The 17,877-nt window shown below is 44.2% G+C and overlaps 1 protein-coding gene across 1 annotated transcript in view; it reads left to right on the forward strand.

Moving 5' to 3' along the window:
• Window positions 1-1,967: 1,967 nt before the first annotated feature.
• Window positions 1,968-17,877, forward strand: part of NUDT3 (nudix hydrolase 3) — a 108,640-nt gene continuing 92,730 nt past the window's right edge. The window contains exon 1 of the mRNA XM_021665599.2: window positions 1,968-2,081. Coding sequence (XP_021521274.1) covers window positions 1,983-2,081 — 99 coding nt within the window. The 5' untranslated portion in view covers window positions 1,968-1,982. The remainder of the gene's footprint in view (window positions 2,082-17,877) is intronic.

A 17,877-nucleotide genomic window follows, 5' to 3' on the forward strand; every position in this document is an offset into this window, starting at 1 on the left:
GCCCATAAAAAGCCTGGGTAAGCAATTAGAAACCAAAAGAAAACCTCCGTCTATCTATTCATTCAACATTTACTGAACTCTAATTTTCTTTTCTTGAAGAGAAGAAAATTTAATAGGCAAACAAACTATTAGTAGCATCTGGTGTGCACTGAGTGCCTACTATGTGCCAGGGCCAAGCAGGTTTTTAATTTCTATTTCACAGAAGTTAAAAAATGATGTAATTGGGTGGTATGAACATTTAAAAAAATGTTATTGAGGTTACAACCAAGATATATTTGGTTTCAAATCCAGATCTTTTTTGACTATGCTAAATACAAGCAAATTCGTAAAGGGTAATAAGTCGGCCACACCAGGAATCCCAGTGCTTTGGGAGGCTGAGGGTGGATAGCTTGAGGCCAGGAGTTCGGGACCGGCTTGGGCAACAAAATGAGGACCACCCCCATCTCAACAAAAAATTAAATAAAAAAATTTTAAAAACCAAAAGGTTAATAAGCAAGTCACAGACATATCCTGCACAGGATTTTTCGTATGTTTAGGGCATCTGCATGGCATAAGGTTAGTTCTGGGCTGCTAAGAACATTCACAGGTCATATATCAGTTTTCCTTTCTGGAGAGCTTCTGTCTATCTTTTCCTGGAGAAGCTGTTTGACATCCACAACACACACTCCTCATTTATTGCCAGAAACGACGTTTTATGATTAACAGTATGTGTACACACACACACATACACACGCACACATGCGTGCGCCTTCCTTTCTGTTCCTCTTGTTTACCTTAAGAGGAAGCAGGCCGGGCACAGTGGCTCACACCTGTAGTCCCAGCACTTTGGGAGGCTGAGGAGGCCAGATCACGAGGTCAGGAGTTCTAGACCAGCCTGACCAACACGGTGAAACCCCGTCTCTATTAAAAATACAAAAATTAGCCGGACGTGGTGGCACGCGCGTGTAATCCCAGCTACTCAAAAAGCTGAGGCAAGGGAATCGCTTGAACCCAGGTAGCGGAGGTTGCAGTGAAGCCAAGATTGAGCCACTGCACTCCAGACTGGGTGAGACTCTGTCTCAAAAAAAAAAAAAAAAAAAAAAAAAGAAGCATTTGGTTTTTAGCATTAATAAAGGATTGCAGGATAAATATTTGTTCTTTGTAATGGACGACATGCACCAAACTCGTAAGACATCAGAGGTTCAGGCTATCAACGCAAAGTACACGCGCCTCCCACGCCCTGTTTCCGTGCAGTTCCAAATCCCAGGAGTCTCAGGCTGCAACTTCCGTTGCCTTTAACTGCATCCTACTTTCTCTTCCAGACATTCTCCCTCATCCCCTTCGAGACCGACCCAGGGCCCAGGGGAGGGTGGCATGACCTTGGTTCACCCCCGGCCGCGAAGACGCGGCATGACCTTGGCCAAGTCCCCACTTCCCCATCCGCTAACTGGAGAGGCTGGACCGGAGGGTCTCCGCCCTGGCCGCTAGGCGTCTTGCGCCGGTACCCCTATCTCCCTGGGCTTCCTCGGCTCGTCTCACCAGTTCTACGCCTACGCTGCCGGCGTAGTGGCCGCCTGGAGACTTGTGGCCCTCTCTTTTCAGACGCTGGTTTCCGCCGCGCAGACTGGGTGGGCGCGATTCCCGAACGCGGCCTGCGCTGCGAGTGCGCGGCCGTCCCGCAGGCCGGTGCGGCCTTACGCCGCTGACGCAGCGCGCCCAAGATGGCGGTGCGGTCGTCGTCGGGGGTGGCGGCGGCAGAGGGGGCGGCGGCCCTGGCGGCAGCGGGGACGGCAGCCGTGACGGTGGCAGCGGCGGCACGGGATCTGGGCCGGGGGGAATGAGGCGGCCGCGGCGGGCCAGCGGCAGAGCCGTGTAGCGGAGAAGCTCCCCCTCCCTGCTTTCCTTGGCCGAGCCGGGGGCGCGCGCGTGCGCGGCCGTCCGGAGCGGGCTCCCCACCCCTCGACTCCTGCGACCCGCACTGCACCCCGACCCGGGCCCGGAGGATGATGAAGCTTAAGTCGAACCAGACCCGCACCTACGACGGCGACGGCTACAAGAAGCGGGCCGCATGCCTGTGTTTCCGCAGCGAGAGCGAGGAGGAGGTGAGGAGCCGGGCTGGACGGGCCGGGGTCGCCGGGTCTCCGGCCTCTTCGGGTGAAGGCGCGGGGGGCGCGGCCGCGGGAGGAGGGTGTGCCCCAGCTGCTCGGTTCAGGGAGAATGAAGTTCCGACTCAATTTCTTGAGGCGAAAAACGAGGGGAAGAAAAAAGGACGGTGGGGCGTGGGGGAAGCGGGTCTGAGCGCGGCCGCACAGGACACGCCGGGCGGAGGGGTTGGCCGGCCTGTGGCCGGAGCGCTTCGATTTGGCCGCCGGTCACCGGGGAGTGCGGCCGCGGGAGAAGGCAGTGGGCTGGGAAGAGTGCAGCTTTCGGTCCAGGCCAACGGCTTTGATCCAGGAAGGGCCGCTCAGCGCTTGTCAGCCAGGCACATGTGTGCGGAGGCCGGTGTGCACGAGGCGCGGGCTGGCCTTTGTGGCAGAGAAATAGTGCATTTCATTGGCAGGTTTGGGGTTTGCTGAGGGATTATGTGTCTGTGAGCCCAAAGCCGAGGGGTGGGGGTGGGGGTGTCAGGAAGATTTAGGGCGTTGTGCATAAGCCACAGCCAGCTGTTTATTTTACAGTGCTCTGGGTAGCCCTTATGGTGTAGACTGAGAAGAAAAGACATTTGATTTGATCATCTTTGTGTGCTGAAAATGTTTCATATTAATTGGGAAGACCAAAAGCGGTATTTAAAATTTTTGCCCTGATGTTCCTTCACTGCCTTGTGGGAAGACCTTTAGGATTAAATTAGCTAAAAAAATAGAAATGTTTTAGAATCAATTTCTTTTTATAATACGTAGGGTACTTAAAAAAAAAAATCTCGGCTTCCCAAAGCCGTTTCTGTGGTGATGAAGGGAATTCAGAGAAGCACATGTTTTGTAAATCCACAAAGAATAGCCGCTTTGGAAATTCATAAGATGCCTGTGGGAATGCATTTCTCTGTGTGCATGGTGGTAAAATGGCAGTTAAACTGGAAACAATGAAGGACAGTGGAATCCAGTATGTTATATTCCGGCATTCAGCTGTGGGTTATGGTGGCAGGGCCGCAGTACAGTGCATCGTGTCGAAATGGGGAAAGGAACTTGACCCATTAGTTATGAAAAGAAGCTGTGGCGAAAGAGAGGATTGCCATGCTGTCCAGAGGTATTTAGGAGGAAGTGGGAGTTCCAGTTATTGCCTGAAGAAGATTAGTGAATTGTGCTGTTAAGGAATCCCATGTGTGCTCCCTTTCAGCACAACAGAACGAAAGGAAATTTGGAAATGTATGCTTTGTATCCTACTATACATTGTAAAAGTGCCCAGCTGGGCAAGGTGGTTCACGCCTGTAATCCCAGCACTTTGGGAGGCTGAGGCAGTCAGATCATCTGAGGTCAGGATTTTGAAACCAGCCTGGCCAACATGGTGAAACTCCGTCTCTACTGAAAATACAAGACAATTGGCAGGGCCTGGTGGCTCATGCCTGTAATCTCAGCTACTCGGGAGGCTGAGGCAGGAGAATTCCCTGAAACCTGGGAGGTGAAGGCTGCAGTGAGCCAAGATCTTGCCACTGCATTCCAGCCTGGGAGACAGAGCAAGACTCTGTCTCAAAAAACAAACAAATAAAAAAAAAAAAGGTCCCCCAAACAGCTGAAACAGATGCATTGTAATAGCTAAGTGGGGCCATGTTGTAAATTATGTACTGTTTTGGAATACATATTTGAGTAAAGTAAAATTATTGGTAGTACTTACTGCTCCAGAGGCTTTATTCTCTTCGTTATCATATCATGTTAGGGGAAATCAGATGGGATCACAGGCTCTTAAGGGAAAACTATAATAGCATGTTTTACTGCTAGTATGCCTAAATCTGTGAGCACCCCAATTATAAGTAGAAAGGTGTATAATTTAGTTGTATGAATGATGCAAGACTATTTGTTTTTAAAGAATCACACTAGGCTGGGTGCAGTGGCTTACACCTTATATCCTCACACTTTGGGAGACCAAGATGGTGAGGCCAAGAGTTCAAGACCAACCTGACCAACATAGAGACCCCCGTGTCTAAAATAAAATAATAATAATAATAAATCATATTAGAAATAGGAAACGTATTTTTGAAAAATTGAAAGCTCTTTATAGATCATAAGCAAACTAACAAAGGCTTAATTTTCTGTTTTCTGCTAAATGTTTTATTATGCACTGACGTTAGCAACGTTAATGTTGAAAGCTTACTTGTCTGTTTAGGTTGCCCCACGGCCTCTTACAAGTCAGACCAGGCATAGGACTTTACTTTTTTTTTTTTTTTTTTTTCAGACAGTCTTGCTGTGTCACCCACACTGGAGTGCAGTGGCCTAATCTCGGCTCACTGCAACCCCCGCCACCCGGGTTCAAGCGATTCTAGGAGCTTAAATTTTTATTTTTAAATTTTAAAAATTTATTTATTATTTATTTATTTATTTTTGAGACAGAGGCTCACTCTTTTGTGCAGACTGGAGTGTAGTGGTGCCATCTTGGCTCATTGCAACTTCCACCTCCTGGGTTCAAGTAATTCTCCTGCCTCAGCCTCCTGAGTAGCTGGGATTGCAGGTATTCGCCACAATTCCCGGCTAATTTTTGTATTTTTTAGTAGAGATGAGGGTTTCGCCATGTTGACCAGGCTGGTGTTGAACTCCTGACCTCAGGTGATCCACCTGCCTGGGACTCCAAAATTCTGGGAGTACAGGCATGAACCACTGTGCCTGGCCTTTATTTATTTATTTTTCGAAACAGGGTCTCACTCTGTCACCCAGGTTGGAGTGCAGTGATGTGATCACAGCTCATGGCAGCCTCAGCCTCCTGTGCTCAAATGATCCTCCCATCTCAGCCTCCCAAGTAGCTGGGACTACATGCATGAGCCACCACACCTGGTTGATTTTTAAATTTTATGTAGAGACAGGGTGTATTAGTACCATTTTCACACTGCTATAAAGAAATACCTGAGACTTAGTAATTTATAAAGAAAGGGGTTTAATTGACTCACAGTTCTACATGGCTGGGGAAGCCTCAGGAAACTTATGACAGAAGGCAAAGGGGAAGTAAGAACCTTCTTCATAAGGCAGCAGGAGAGAGAGGAGCAAAGGAGGAACTTCCACTTACAAAACCATCGGATTGGCTGGGCACGGTGGCTCATGCGTGTAATCCCAGCACTTTGGGAGGCTGAGGCAGGTGGATCACAAGGTCAGGAGCTTGAGATCAGCCTGGCAAAGATGTTGAAACCCCGTCTCTACTAAAAATACAAAAATTAGCTGGGTGCGGTGGCACATGCCTGTAATCCCAGCTACTCAGGAGGCTGAGGCAGGAGGATCCCTTGAACCTGGGAGGCGGAGGTTGCAGTGAGCCGAGATCACGCTATTGCACTCCAGCCTGGGTGACAGAGTGAGACTCCATCTCAAAAACAAAACAAAAAAAAAAAAAACAACTCATCAGATTTTGTGAGAACCCATTATCATGAGAACAGCATGGGGGAAACTGCCCCCATGATCCTACCTCTGTCACTTAACACATGGGAGGGATTACAGGTCCCTCCCTCAACAGGTGGGGATTACAAATCAAGATGAGATTTGGGTAGGGGCACAGAGCCATACCATATCACAGGGTTTCCCTGTGTTGCCCAGGCTAGTGTCAGACTCCTGGGCTCAAGAGATCCTCCCACTTCAGCCTCCCAAAGTGCTGGGATTATAGGCAAGAGCCATTTTGCCAGGCCAGAGCTTAAAATTTTAAACTGTTAAAATGAAGTTTCTTTAATGGATTGAAACACGGAGTTTCCTTTATTGAATGTCTTTGAACACTGGTTAATGAGCAGAGGAATCATGCAAAGCTTTAAATTACAGATTCAGTGGGTGTTACAGCTAAAGCCTGGGTAGAAAATTAATATGTCCATTTTAGACTTGTTCAGTTCAATTCAACAAGCATGTATTAAAAACAACAAAAGCATGTACTAAAGAGCCTACTACGGCTGCAGCACTGTGTCATGGGGATTCTAAAGATTATCATCCCTCCCTGCCCACAGAGTTGTATAGTTTTAGATGAGATTCCTTAATTGGGAGGGACTTTGGGCCACAGAATAATCTCTAGGGTGCTTTTCAACTCTCAGATTATATAATCGTGTTGGAAGGGAAGTAATTTGTTAGTTCCAGGAGAACTTTTATGTTCTCAATAGACATGCCAGAAGCATTAGCTGCCACACATTGTGGGAATGCAAAATTCAAACCAAATAGGGCATTCAACCCAATTAAAAAAATTTTTTTTGGCTAGGCTTAGTGGCTCATGCCTGTAATCTCAGACTTTGGGAGGCCGAGGCAGGTGGATCATGAGGTGAGGAGTTCAAGACCGGTCTGGGCAACATAGTGAAACCCGTCTCTACTAAAAATACAAAAAATTAGCTAGGCGTGGTGATGTGTACCTGTAATCCCAGCTATCCAGGAGGCTGAGGCAGGAGAATCTCGTGAACCTGGGAGGTGGAGGCTGCAGTGAACTGAGATCACGCCATTGCACTTCATTTAGCCTGGGCGACGGTGTGAGACTCTGTCTCAAAAAAAAAATTTTTTTTAATGGGCACTCCTGGCTTTAATCAAGATAGAATCGTTTACAGAATATTATTAGCATTAATACAGCAGTAATACATGGCCGGGTGTAGTGGCTCACGCCTGTAATCCAAACACTTTGGAGGTGGGCGGATCACCTGAGATTGGCAGTTCACGACCAGCCTGACCAACATGGTGAAACCCCGTCTTAAAAAAAAAAAAATACAGTAGTAATACAAGTATAAACGGGACCTTGATTTATAAATTTAAGCAATGTCAAGAAGCATACATGCAATGTGAAGAAAAAGAGATGAAAATACAGCCATGTGTCACTTAACAATGGGGATATGTACACAGAAATGCATCGTTAGGTGATTTTGTTGTGTCAGCATCATAGAATGTACTTACACAGACCTGGCTGGTATAGCGTGCTGCACATCTAGGCTCAGTAGTATAGCCTGTTGTTCCTAAGCTGCAAAACTGTGCAGCATGTGAGTGTACTGAATAAATAGGCATTTGTAACACAGTAGTATTTGTGTGTCTAAACATATCTAAACAAGCAATGTACAGGAAAAATACGGTACAAAAAATAAAAATGGTTCACCACTTACTCTATGGAGCTTACACGAATGGAAGTTGCTCTGGGTGAGTCAGTGAGTGAGCAGTGAATAAATGTGAAGGCCTAGGACTTTATTGTGCACTACTGTGGACTTCATAAACACTGGACAACTTAGGTTACACTAAAAACATTATTTTTCTTCAATAATAAGTTAACCTTAGCTTACTATAATTTTTTTACTTTATAAACTTTTACTTTTTTTTTTTAACATTCTGACTCTTGTAATAATACTTAGCTGAAGACACATTGTATAGCTGTATAAAAATATTTTATCTTTTTTTCCTCTCATAGTTAAATCACTAAAAAAAAAAAAGAGAGAAAGAGAGAGATGAGATCTTCCTCTGTTGCACAGGCTGGTCTTAAGCTCCTGGGCTCAAGTGATCCTTCCACCTCAGCCTCCCAGGCAGCTAGGACAGCTAGTGTGTGCCACCCTGCCTGGCTAATGTTTTCTTTGTTACATCTTTATTCTAGAAACTTTATTTTAAAATATTATGTATTTATTACATTATTTATTTGTTTTACTTTTTGTTCCTCTGCTTACCCATATTTTACTTTTAAAGCTTTTTCTTTGGTTGAAAACAAAGACACAAACACACATCAACCTAGGCCTACACAGGGTCAGGATCATCAGTATTACTATCACTGTCTTCCACCTCCACATCTTTTCCCACTAGGAGGTCTTCAGAATAATGCACATGGAGCTGTCATTTCCTATGATAACAATTCCTTCTTCTGTGACTGTTTTACATTTAATGTTACTTTGTTTTTGTATTTTTGAGATGGAGTTTTTCGCTCTTGTTACCCAGGCTGGAGATACGGAAGAGCAAACTCCCAACAAAATGATGAAAATGGTTCTCTTTTTTCTTTCTGGCTGCTTTTCCTGTTGATAAACAAAAATTAACAGAAAAATATCTCCCACTTAACAAGTTCTCCTGATTGTTGTTGATATGCTGATAAAATCTTTAAATTGGGTATTTGTGGTAACATTTATTACAGTACTTTGAACCTGATATACAGTGGACAGTCTCTTAACCAACTACCACTTTAACCAGCTTGGTACACTGAATGGCTATTACTCAGCAGGCTTCTGGGTCTGGTGTACCCCAACCAGGTAGCCTCCCAGCTGCTGAATTGAATGCTTACAGTTAGTTACCTTTATTCCTGTATCTGTTTATGTTCATTGTACTTGTTATTGTAATTGTGCAACTTAACCGTGAAATTTGAGTTCAAAAAAGAAAAAGGCTGGGTATGGTGGCTCAGGCCTGTAATCCCAGCACTTTGGGAGACCAAGGCAGGTGGATCATGTGAGCCCAGGAGTTCAAGACCAACCTAAGCAACATGATTAAACCTTGTCTTTACTAAAAATACAAAATTAGCTAGGCACGGTGGCATGCACCTGTTCTGGAGGCTGAGGCACAAGAATCGCCTGAACCTGGGAGGCAGGGTTGCAGTGACCCAAGATCATGCCACTCCAGCCTAGGTAACAGAGTGAGGGTCTGTCTCAAAAAAAGAAAGAAAGAAAGAAGAGTAATTACTGCTCACTTATATGGACAAGCAAACTGGAGAAGATTGGAGAGGGGATCTTAAAAGTCTAGAAGGACTCTGCACATAGATTACTTCATGAATGTTTTTAGGTTTTTGTTCTTTATAGAAAGTAGGACTGGGGCCGGACGCGGTTGCTCACGCTTGTAATCCTAGCACTTTGGGAGGCCAAGGTGGGTGGATCACCTGAGGTCGGGAGTTCAAGACCAGCCTGGCCATCATGGTGAAACTCCCATCTTTAAAAAAAAAAAAAGAGAGAAAGTAAGACTGGAAAACATAGGTAATTCATAATGGGTGTGGCATATGAAAGAAGATAACTTACAATTCAACAATAGACTCATACTCAAAACAAGATCTTGGCCCTACAAAGATTAGCAAATAAATATATATTTATATACATATAAAAGATTTATTTGCTAATAAATAATACATATACATATTATTATTTACACACTACAGGTGTGTGCCACTGTACTCTGCTAATACATATTTTTTATTTTTTGTAGAAATGAGGTCTCATTTTGTTGGCCCAGACTGGTCTGGAACTCCTGGCTCAAGGGATCCTCCCTACTTGGCCTCCCAAAGTATTGGGGATTACAGGCATGAGCCATCACATCTGACGTGTTTGATTATTTAATATTTTCATTTGCTTCCTCCTTGCAAATATATAATTAATATATAATTAAATATTAATTATATATTTTACATAATATATAATGTGTGTGTGTGTGTGTGTGTATGTGTGTGTATAGGTATATATCTGCTAATCTTTGTTCATAGGACCAAGATCTTGTTTTGATGAGGATTTTTTTTGGAGGCAGGGTCTTGCTCTGTCACCCAGGCTGGAATGCAGTGGTGTGATCTTAGTTCACTGCAGCTTCTACCTTCCGGGCTCAAGTGATCCTCCCACCTCAGCCTCCCAAGTAGTGATGGAAATACAGGTGCATGCCGCCATGCCCAGCGAATTTTCTGTGTGTGTGTGTGTATAGATGGGGTCTTACTGTTACTCAGGCTGGTCTTGAACTCCTGAGCTCAAGCGATCCTCCAGCCTCAGCCTCCCAAAGGGCTGAGATTACAGGCGGGAGCCACCACTCCCAGCCTACATTTATATTTTTAGATTGAACAGAGTTTCCTCTCTGGATCTGTTATGAACGTGTTGGTTGGCTGGGTTTGGTAATAAATATGTGAGACCTTTCATTTCCAAAAAAAAAAAAAAAAGGCCAAATGATACAGAACATACATCAAATGACATCATAGTGCCTAGGAAAGTTAAAGCTGCTCCTCATGGGTTTGTTATTACCCAGAGAGAAAAATGACTACCAGTAGGATTGTGTGAGTTCGATTTCCCTGTGCCTTAAAGCTGTTTTAATAAAGAAAGGATGAAGCCTTTCCTAAGGTGTTAGGTTTGTTTGTTGAACTTTTTTACTAGAAGCCCTACATCTCTTGGCAAGGGGATGCTGCTTCACATTTTCTCAGATCCTTGAGCTCACCAGGTTGGATGGAGAGATGATTGACATTGGAGATTCTCAGTGGGCAGACGCCGGTAGCCTGTCTGTCTATAAAATGCCCCAGAGGAGCGGATGGAAGGACGTCTCTGAAGACTGCACCTTCCAGCAGGCTCTAGAGAAGGGAGTAAGACATAGGTAGCAATGCCAGTGGCGACAACCATGACAAAGGGCTTCCAGTAGATCCCAAGGTGGTTGGGGGGTCCTTTTGTAACACATCTTGGTCACTGTTCAGTGTTGCGTTGCTCTAAGATCATGATGGGTGCATTGGACTGGACGTTTCTGCTCCTCATTTCTCAAAATCTTTCCTGGAAGCTTTTTTCCCCTGCTTCTCCTTTTGTCTGCCTAATACCAGTTAGTCATTTCTTCCATTACATTCTTTTTTGCCTCCTTCTCAAGGTGTGAATTCTGGTGTGAATTCGTATTGCAGTCTCCATTCTTTTAACTTCTTGCTCCCATCCTACTTCTTTGCTTCTGCTTTAATTCTCATTTCTCAGTAAAAATAGTGCTGCACATCTAGTGTGTGCTGCGTGTGAAGCAATCTCTCTCTTTTTTCATAGCCTAGTACAAAGAGGAAGGGCCCTTGTTCAGGAATATAATTGTTTATTCATTTCTTCAGCGCACATTTTTAGAGTGTCTGTGTAAGACCTTGGGAATACATGGATAGTTAAGACTGTTCAGCGCTTTGGGAGGCCTAGGTGGGAGGATCACTTGAGCCGGAGATGTGTAGGATGAGGTGAACCATGTTTGCATCTCTGCACTCCAGCCTGGGTAACAGAGTGAGACCATGGTTCCAAAAAAAAAGAAAAAAGAACATAAAAAAGAAATGATTCCTTAAATAGACTTTCTTTGTATACAGTTAGTTGATCTCTTTGTTCATAAAACAGTGACATCCTTTTAAAGAACTGCTTAGAAAATCTTTTGTCTTGGTTATTTAACATATTTCTGATGTGTTTTATAAGAGCAGCTTAGCAATGATGAACGTAAATGGATATGAACTTGACATAGTGCTTGTGCTTTTCTTAAAAGGAGGAAGGATGGTGATTTTTTTTTTTGAGACAGGGTCTTGCTCTGTTACCGAGGCTGGAGTGCAGTGATGCTATCATGCCTCACTGTAGCCTTGACCTCCTAAGATCAAGCGATCCTTCTTCCACAGCCTCCCTAGTAGCTAGGATTACAGGCATGCACCGCCATGCCTGGCTAATTTATTTAGAGTAGAGACATAGCAAAATAAATAAATTTATTTTGCTGAATAAATTTATTTATTTATTTTGCTGTGTTGTCAGGCTGGTCTCAAACTCCAGGGCTCAAGCAGCAGCCTTCCTGCCTTGGCCTTCCAAAGTACTGGGATTACAGATATGAGCCACTATACCTAACCATGATTTATCTTTGAATATTTAGGAATCCTAATAAAATATACATTAAGAGAAGTTACGCAAAAAAAAAACCTCAAAAAACAAAGAGAAGTTACATTGTGCTCATACTTGGAAATTTGTTTGTTTGTTGACAGGGTCTGGCTCTGCCACTCAGGCAGGAGTGTGGTGGCATGATCATAGCTCACAGCAGCCCCAACCTTCTGGCACAAGTGATCCTCTCACCTAAGCCTCCTGAGTAGCTGGGACTACACACACCCTCCTAATGTATGTTTTTTATTTTTGTAGAGATGAGGTTTCATTATGTTGCCCAGACAGGTCTGGAACTCCTAGCTCAAGTGATCCTCCTTGGCCTCCTGAAGTGTTTGGATTACATGCACGAGCGACCATGTCTGGCATGTTTGATTATTTAATATTTTTATTTCCTTCCTCTTTGCAGAAATGATTTAATTGCTAGACTTATATTCTGCCATCATTAACCAAATGGGCTGAGCCTTGACTCAGGGCTTTTACACTTACCACTGTATTACTGATTTCTTCCTAGGAGGCTTTGCATTTGGGTAGTCTGCCTTTAAGTAAGACAAAACTTTTAGATTTTATTGCCAAAATGAGTTAGGAAAAGAAATCCAGAGAGTTTCTGTATATAATAATTGTATTTCTGTGGTTTTTTTTTTTTTTTAATAGGTTCAGCAACTATTTTATTTTATTTTTTGTTGTTTTTTTTTGGTTGTTGTTGTTTGTTTGTTTTTTTGTTTTTTTTTGGAGACGGAGTTTCGCTCTTGTTACCCAGGCTGGAGTGCAATGGCACGATCTCGGCTCACCGCAACCTCCACCTCCTGGGTTCAGGCAATTCTCCTGCCTCAGCCTCCTGAGTAGCTGGGATCACAGGCACACGCCACCGTGCCCAGCTAATTTTTTGTATTTTTTTTTTTAGTAGAGACGGGGTTTCACCATGTTGACCGGGATGGTCTCGATCTCTTGACCTTGTGATCCACCCGCCTCGGCCTCCCAAAGTGCTGGGATTACAGGCGTGAGCCACCGCGCCCAGCCCCAGCAACTATTTTATAAGGAGCTAGCAGGGGACAATCATCCTTCTGCCAGGCACTATATGGGTGATTTTTTTTTCTTTCAAAAAAGAATTATTATTTTTGGTTACAAAAGTAATTGTATTGTGGTATCTATAAAGAATACTACAAACTGAGGAGTTTAAGATGTGTAGAATACAGAATCTGAGCTTCAGTCTGCTGGCAAGATACAATTTTGGCCAGATGCAGTGGCTCACACCTGCAGTCTTAGCACTTTGGGAAGTTAAGGCAGGAGGATTGCTTGAGCTCAGGAATTTGAAACCAGGTTGGGCAACATAGAGGGACCTCATCTCTATAAAAAAATTTAAAAATTAGCCTGTTGTGGTGGTGTGCAACCTGTGGTCCTAGCTACTTGGGAGACTGAGGTGGAGGATCACTTGAGCCTGGAAGGTCAAGGCAGCAGTAAGTCGTGGTTGTGCTACTGTACTTCGGCCTGGGTAACAGAGACCCTGAGACCTTATCTCAGAAGAGAAAAAGATGCAGTTTGGAGTGTAAAATAGAAAAGTGATAGAGAGAGGTGTTTAGAAGAATTGGAGAAGCCCGTGAAGAAAGATGAGCTGGAGTGTCAGGGATGACTTTATGGTCAGACCTGAACAGCTTAGTTGAGTTTGGGTAGTTGAAGAATATCCTAGATGAAGGACTCTGGGCCAGCTAGACCACAGAGAGTCAGAGGCCCCGATATGCAGCCTGTGGAAGGCTGTTTGTATCAAAGTATTGTGGATAAAGAAAGCTCTTATTCCCTGCCTGTCCACCTAATCTGTGCTGGGAGAAAGAGAGTAAGAGGGCCCAATCCAGTGTCTGAGAGTGATGACCCTTTTTCTCATCCCCGAGGACATGAAAAAAAAGAACCCAACAGAGAACTCTATCAGTTTTGAACCCTGTAACTAACAGTGAAATCAACCAGGAAGATACTTCATAATTTCACCTACTTTTCATTTCATGGTATGAATACTATATACCATTAAAAATTAGTACTTTAGCTGGCTGCAGCTAAAGAGATTACCTTTAGCTATAATCTCACCTACTCAGGAGGCTGAGGCGGATTACCTGAGTCTAGGAGTTTGAGGCTGCAGTGAGCCATGATCGTGCCACTATACTCCAGCCTGGGTGACAGAGCAAGATCCTTTCTCTTAAAAAAATAAAAATAAAAATCAGTACTTCATAAAAGAAAACTGATTTATTTTAATATGTATTAAAAAATTTTTTTTTTAATTGGTCGGTCTTAGCTCACTGCAACTTCCACTTCCTGGGTTCAGGGGATTCTCCTACCTCAGCCTTCCTTGTAGCTGGGATCACAGGGGCAGGCCACCATGTCTGGCTAATTTTTGTATTTTTTTTTTTTTTTTTCAGTAGAGACGGGCTTCACCATGTTGGCCAGGCTGATCTTGAACTTCTGACCTCAAGTGATCTGCCCACCTCAGCCTCCCAAAGTGCTGGGATTACAGGTGTAAGCCACCATGCCCGGCCTAAGTTTTAAAATATAATCTCTGGGCCAAGTGCAGTGTCTCAAGCCTGTAATCCCAGCACCTTGGGAGGACAAGGTGGGATGATCACTTGAGGCCAGGAATTTGAGACCAGCATGAGTAACATAGCAAGACCCTGTTTTTACAAAAAAACCTTTTTGGATTACTTTTTTTTTTTTTTTTTTTTGAGATGGAATCTCACTCTGTCGCCCAGGCCAGAGTGCGGTGGTGTGTTGCGATCGTGGCTCACTGCAAGCTATGCCCCCCAGGTTCAAGCGATTCTTCTGCTTCAGCTTCCTGAGTAGCTGGAATTATAGGCACCCGCCACCATGCCTAGCTAATTTTTGTATTTTTAGTAGAGACAGGGTTTCGCCATATTGGCCAGGGTGGTTTCAAACTCCTGACCTCAAGTGATCCACCCACCTCGGCCTCCCAGAGTGCTGGGATTATAGGCATGACCTACTGCACCCCACCATGGATTACTTTTTTTTTCTTTCTTTTTTTTTTTAAACAGCATTCCGGGCTGAGGATTACTTTTATAAAAAGTATAAAAAGTCCATACTTTTATACTATGTCACACATTTAACAAATCTAAATTTTATTTTGAAACATTGAAAACTAAACAAATGTTGACATAGGTGAACTTTTCAGTTTTTCATAAGTCTATAAAGATCATGGAGCTGTCATGCTAATGAAAAGAAAGCTAGAATTACATTGCTGTGGTTGAAAGAAGAGGGGAGATTAATCCTTCCTGGGTTTGAAAAAGGTGTATGACTGAGAAGGACTTAGCATAGGACTTGATCAGGGACTTGGAGGAGGGTGTGCTATGGCCAGACTGGGCAGAAGAGGCCAAGGATAGTACAGGCAATAAGCATACACAGTGGTGCCACTGGAGAAGAGTTTGTGGAATGTATTGAATGATTGATTTTTTTATGGCATTAAAAATCTCCAACAGGGCTTTCTCCAAAAAGAATGGTGCTCTTCTGCTCAGAAGGAAGGACCCATCCTCCACCTAGCTCTCTTCTCCGGTGTGTACATGTGGATGCAAGACTAAGGCTCCACCAGTTGGAGGCCTGAAGAGGCCAAGAGGATGGGTGGGGCAAGGCAGTGGCTGTGTGCTGACCAGATGTTTGTGCTATAGACCCAGGCTGTGGCTTTTGCTGCCACCACTGGAGTGCCCCTACTGTGGGCCTGTCTTCCAAGGCTGGTTCTATAATCCTTGCCACTCCAATTTGCTGAACCTTTGATATTTTTTTTCCAATAAATTCTTTTTGGCTTCAGACAGCCAGGATTCATTTCTGTTGCTTGCAACTAAGAACACTCTTAATATATCACTTTGGTAGTTTTTTCTAGTGCACCAGAAGAAATGGATATATGTTGAGTCAGAAATTTTTGTGTGTGTGGGAGAGCTTTTTCATTTTATTTATGAAGCAAGCTTTAACATTTTTCCTTCCCCCCGACCCCCTCCCGAGACAGGATCTAGCTCTGTCTCCCAGGCTGGAATACAGCAGTGTGATCACGGCTCCCTGCAGCCTCATCCTGGGCGCAAGCAGTTCTCCCACCTCAGCTTCCCAAGTAGCTGGGACTACAGGCGTGTGCCACTTCATCTGGCTAATTTTTGGGGGGCGGTGGCAGGGGAGAGACTAGATCTCCCTATGTTGCCCAGGCTGGTCATGAACTCAAGCAATCTCCCTGCCTAGACCGGGATTACAGGTGTGAGCCACCGAGCCTGGCCACTTTGTTTTTTTTTTTTAAGACAAGGTCTTGCTCTGTTTCCCAGGCTGGAATGCAGTGGCTCGATCTCAGCTCACTGCTACCTCCACTTCCCAGGTTCAAGGGATTCTCATGTCTCAGCCTCCCGAGTAGCCAGAATTACAGGCATGTGCCACTATACCTGGCTAATTTTTGTGTTTTCAGTAGCAGTGGGGTTTCACCATGTTTATCAGGCTGGTCTCAAACTCCTAGCTTCAAATGATCTGTCTGCCTCAGCTTTACAAAGTGCTGGGATTACAGGCGTGAGCCACCGTACCCTGCCCTCTTCACGCTTTTTAAATTCTCTTTTTAGAACTGTCCTTAATAGTATTTGAGAATGTGTAAATTTTTAATGGTTTAAACCTTGGGGGTATCAAGGACCAGATTTTTAATAATGAATTTTTAAAATCCAAGTTTATGAAAATGGTATGATGCTTTTTAAAATACACATTGTAGTCTCCAAGTTCTGTCTTGGCTAACAAGAATTTATTGAGTCTTCACCTTTTGCAAAGCACTATTCTAGGTGCAGTGATGGTTTTAAAACTGTGGACGTGTCCACTGCCCTCCAGGAAGAATGCTTTTCTAAATTGATGAATTAATTAAATTACCATTAGGCATTTCAGTACATTTGAACAAGTGGCTGCACTATGTGCCTTGGGTGGGATCAGATATAAAAAGAGGTGGGGCATAAATTACATGGAGAAATTATAAAAAAATGTAGGAAAGGCTGTGCTTCAGGAGTGCTTCATTTTGGAGGCAAAATACAGAAGTAGTCAATCTTGGGCTCTAAGAAGTTGATAGGACTTAAGTAGAAAGGAGGGGAAAGAGTATGTTAGGAGAAGGAGACCCAGCATGACTGAAGGTGGGAATGAGTTTGTTGCATGCCAGAGACTCTGAGTATGTGAACCTGGGACTGGGATAGTGTTGTGGCAGGGTATCTGTGGGGAGTGATGGGGGGTTAACTGGCAAGGAGCTAAGGGTATAGACCCTTGATTTGAGATAATGAGGAGTTTGGGTTTGATCCCACAGTGGGGAACCACAGTTGTCCTTTGAAGGGTTGTGGAAAGGTTTCTGTGAGAGTGGAATGCACGGTGAACTCAGTGGACTATCAGAGTAAATGGTTGGGATAATGATACTCTGTTCTAGAATTGAGAGCCATGATTGCAGCAGAATGGAATGAAGTAGTGACTTAAGTGACATTGCAATCAAAGGGTGGACAGGTTTGGTAATGGATGATGTGTTAAAGATAAAGGATGCCATGCATGGTGGCTCACTCCTGTAATCCCAACACTTTGGGAGGTGGAAGAAGGAGAATCACTTGAGGCCAGGTGCTCAAGACCAGCCTGAATAACATAGGGAGACCCCATCTCTACAAAAATAAAAGTAACTGGGTGTGGTGGTGAGTGCCTGTAGTCCCAGTTACTTAGGGGGCTGAGGTGAGAGGATCACTTAAGCCTGGGAGGTCGAGGCTACAGTAAGTGCCATTGCACTTGAGCCTGGTAGATGAAGTGGCATGATAATGCCACTGCACTCCAGCCTGGGTGACAGAGTGAGATGCTGTCTTAAAAAAAAAAAAAAGAAGAAAGAAAAGAAAAAAGATGAAGGAGCTCATGGTTGAAGATGACTTTTAAATTTTGATCCTGCGTGACAGGAAAAATGGAAATTTAGAAGATAAGTTGGTTTTGGAGAGAAGGTGGAACTTTGGTTTTGTTGTGTCGAATTTGAAGTGATGAACTAAATTCAGCTGATGTTAGTTGGAGATGTGGGACTAGAAGGGGAGTAAGAAGTTAGGACTATAGATAGAGTGTGGAGTGTCAGGGACCTTGGAGAGGGAGAAGAGAAAGTTAGCATGAGAGAGAGTGCACAGAAAGCAACGCTGAGGGCAGGGCCTGAGCTTGTGGCATCATGGCAGTCAGAGAGGCACTAT

This window comes from Aotus nancymaae, unplaced genomic scaffold (assembly GCF_030222135.1).
Source record: "Aotus nancymaae isolate 86718 unplaced genomic scaffold, 86718_ANA_hifiasm-v0.15.2.pri h1tg000040l, whole genome shotgun sequence".
Taxonomy (NCBI): domain Eukaryota; kingdom Metazoa; phylum Chordata; class Mammalia; order Primates; family Aotidae; genus Aotus; species Aotus nancymaae.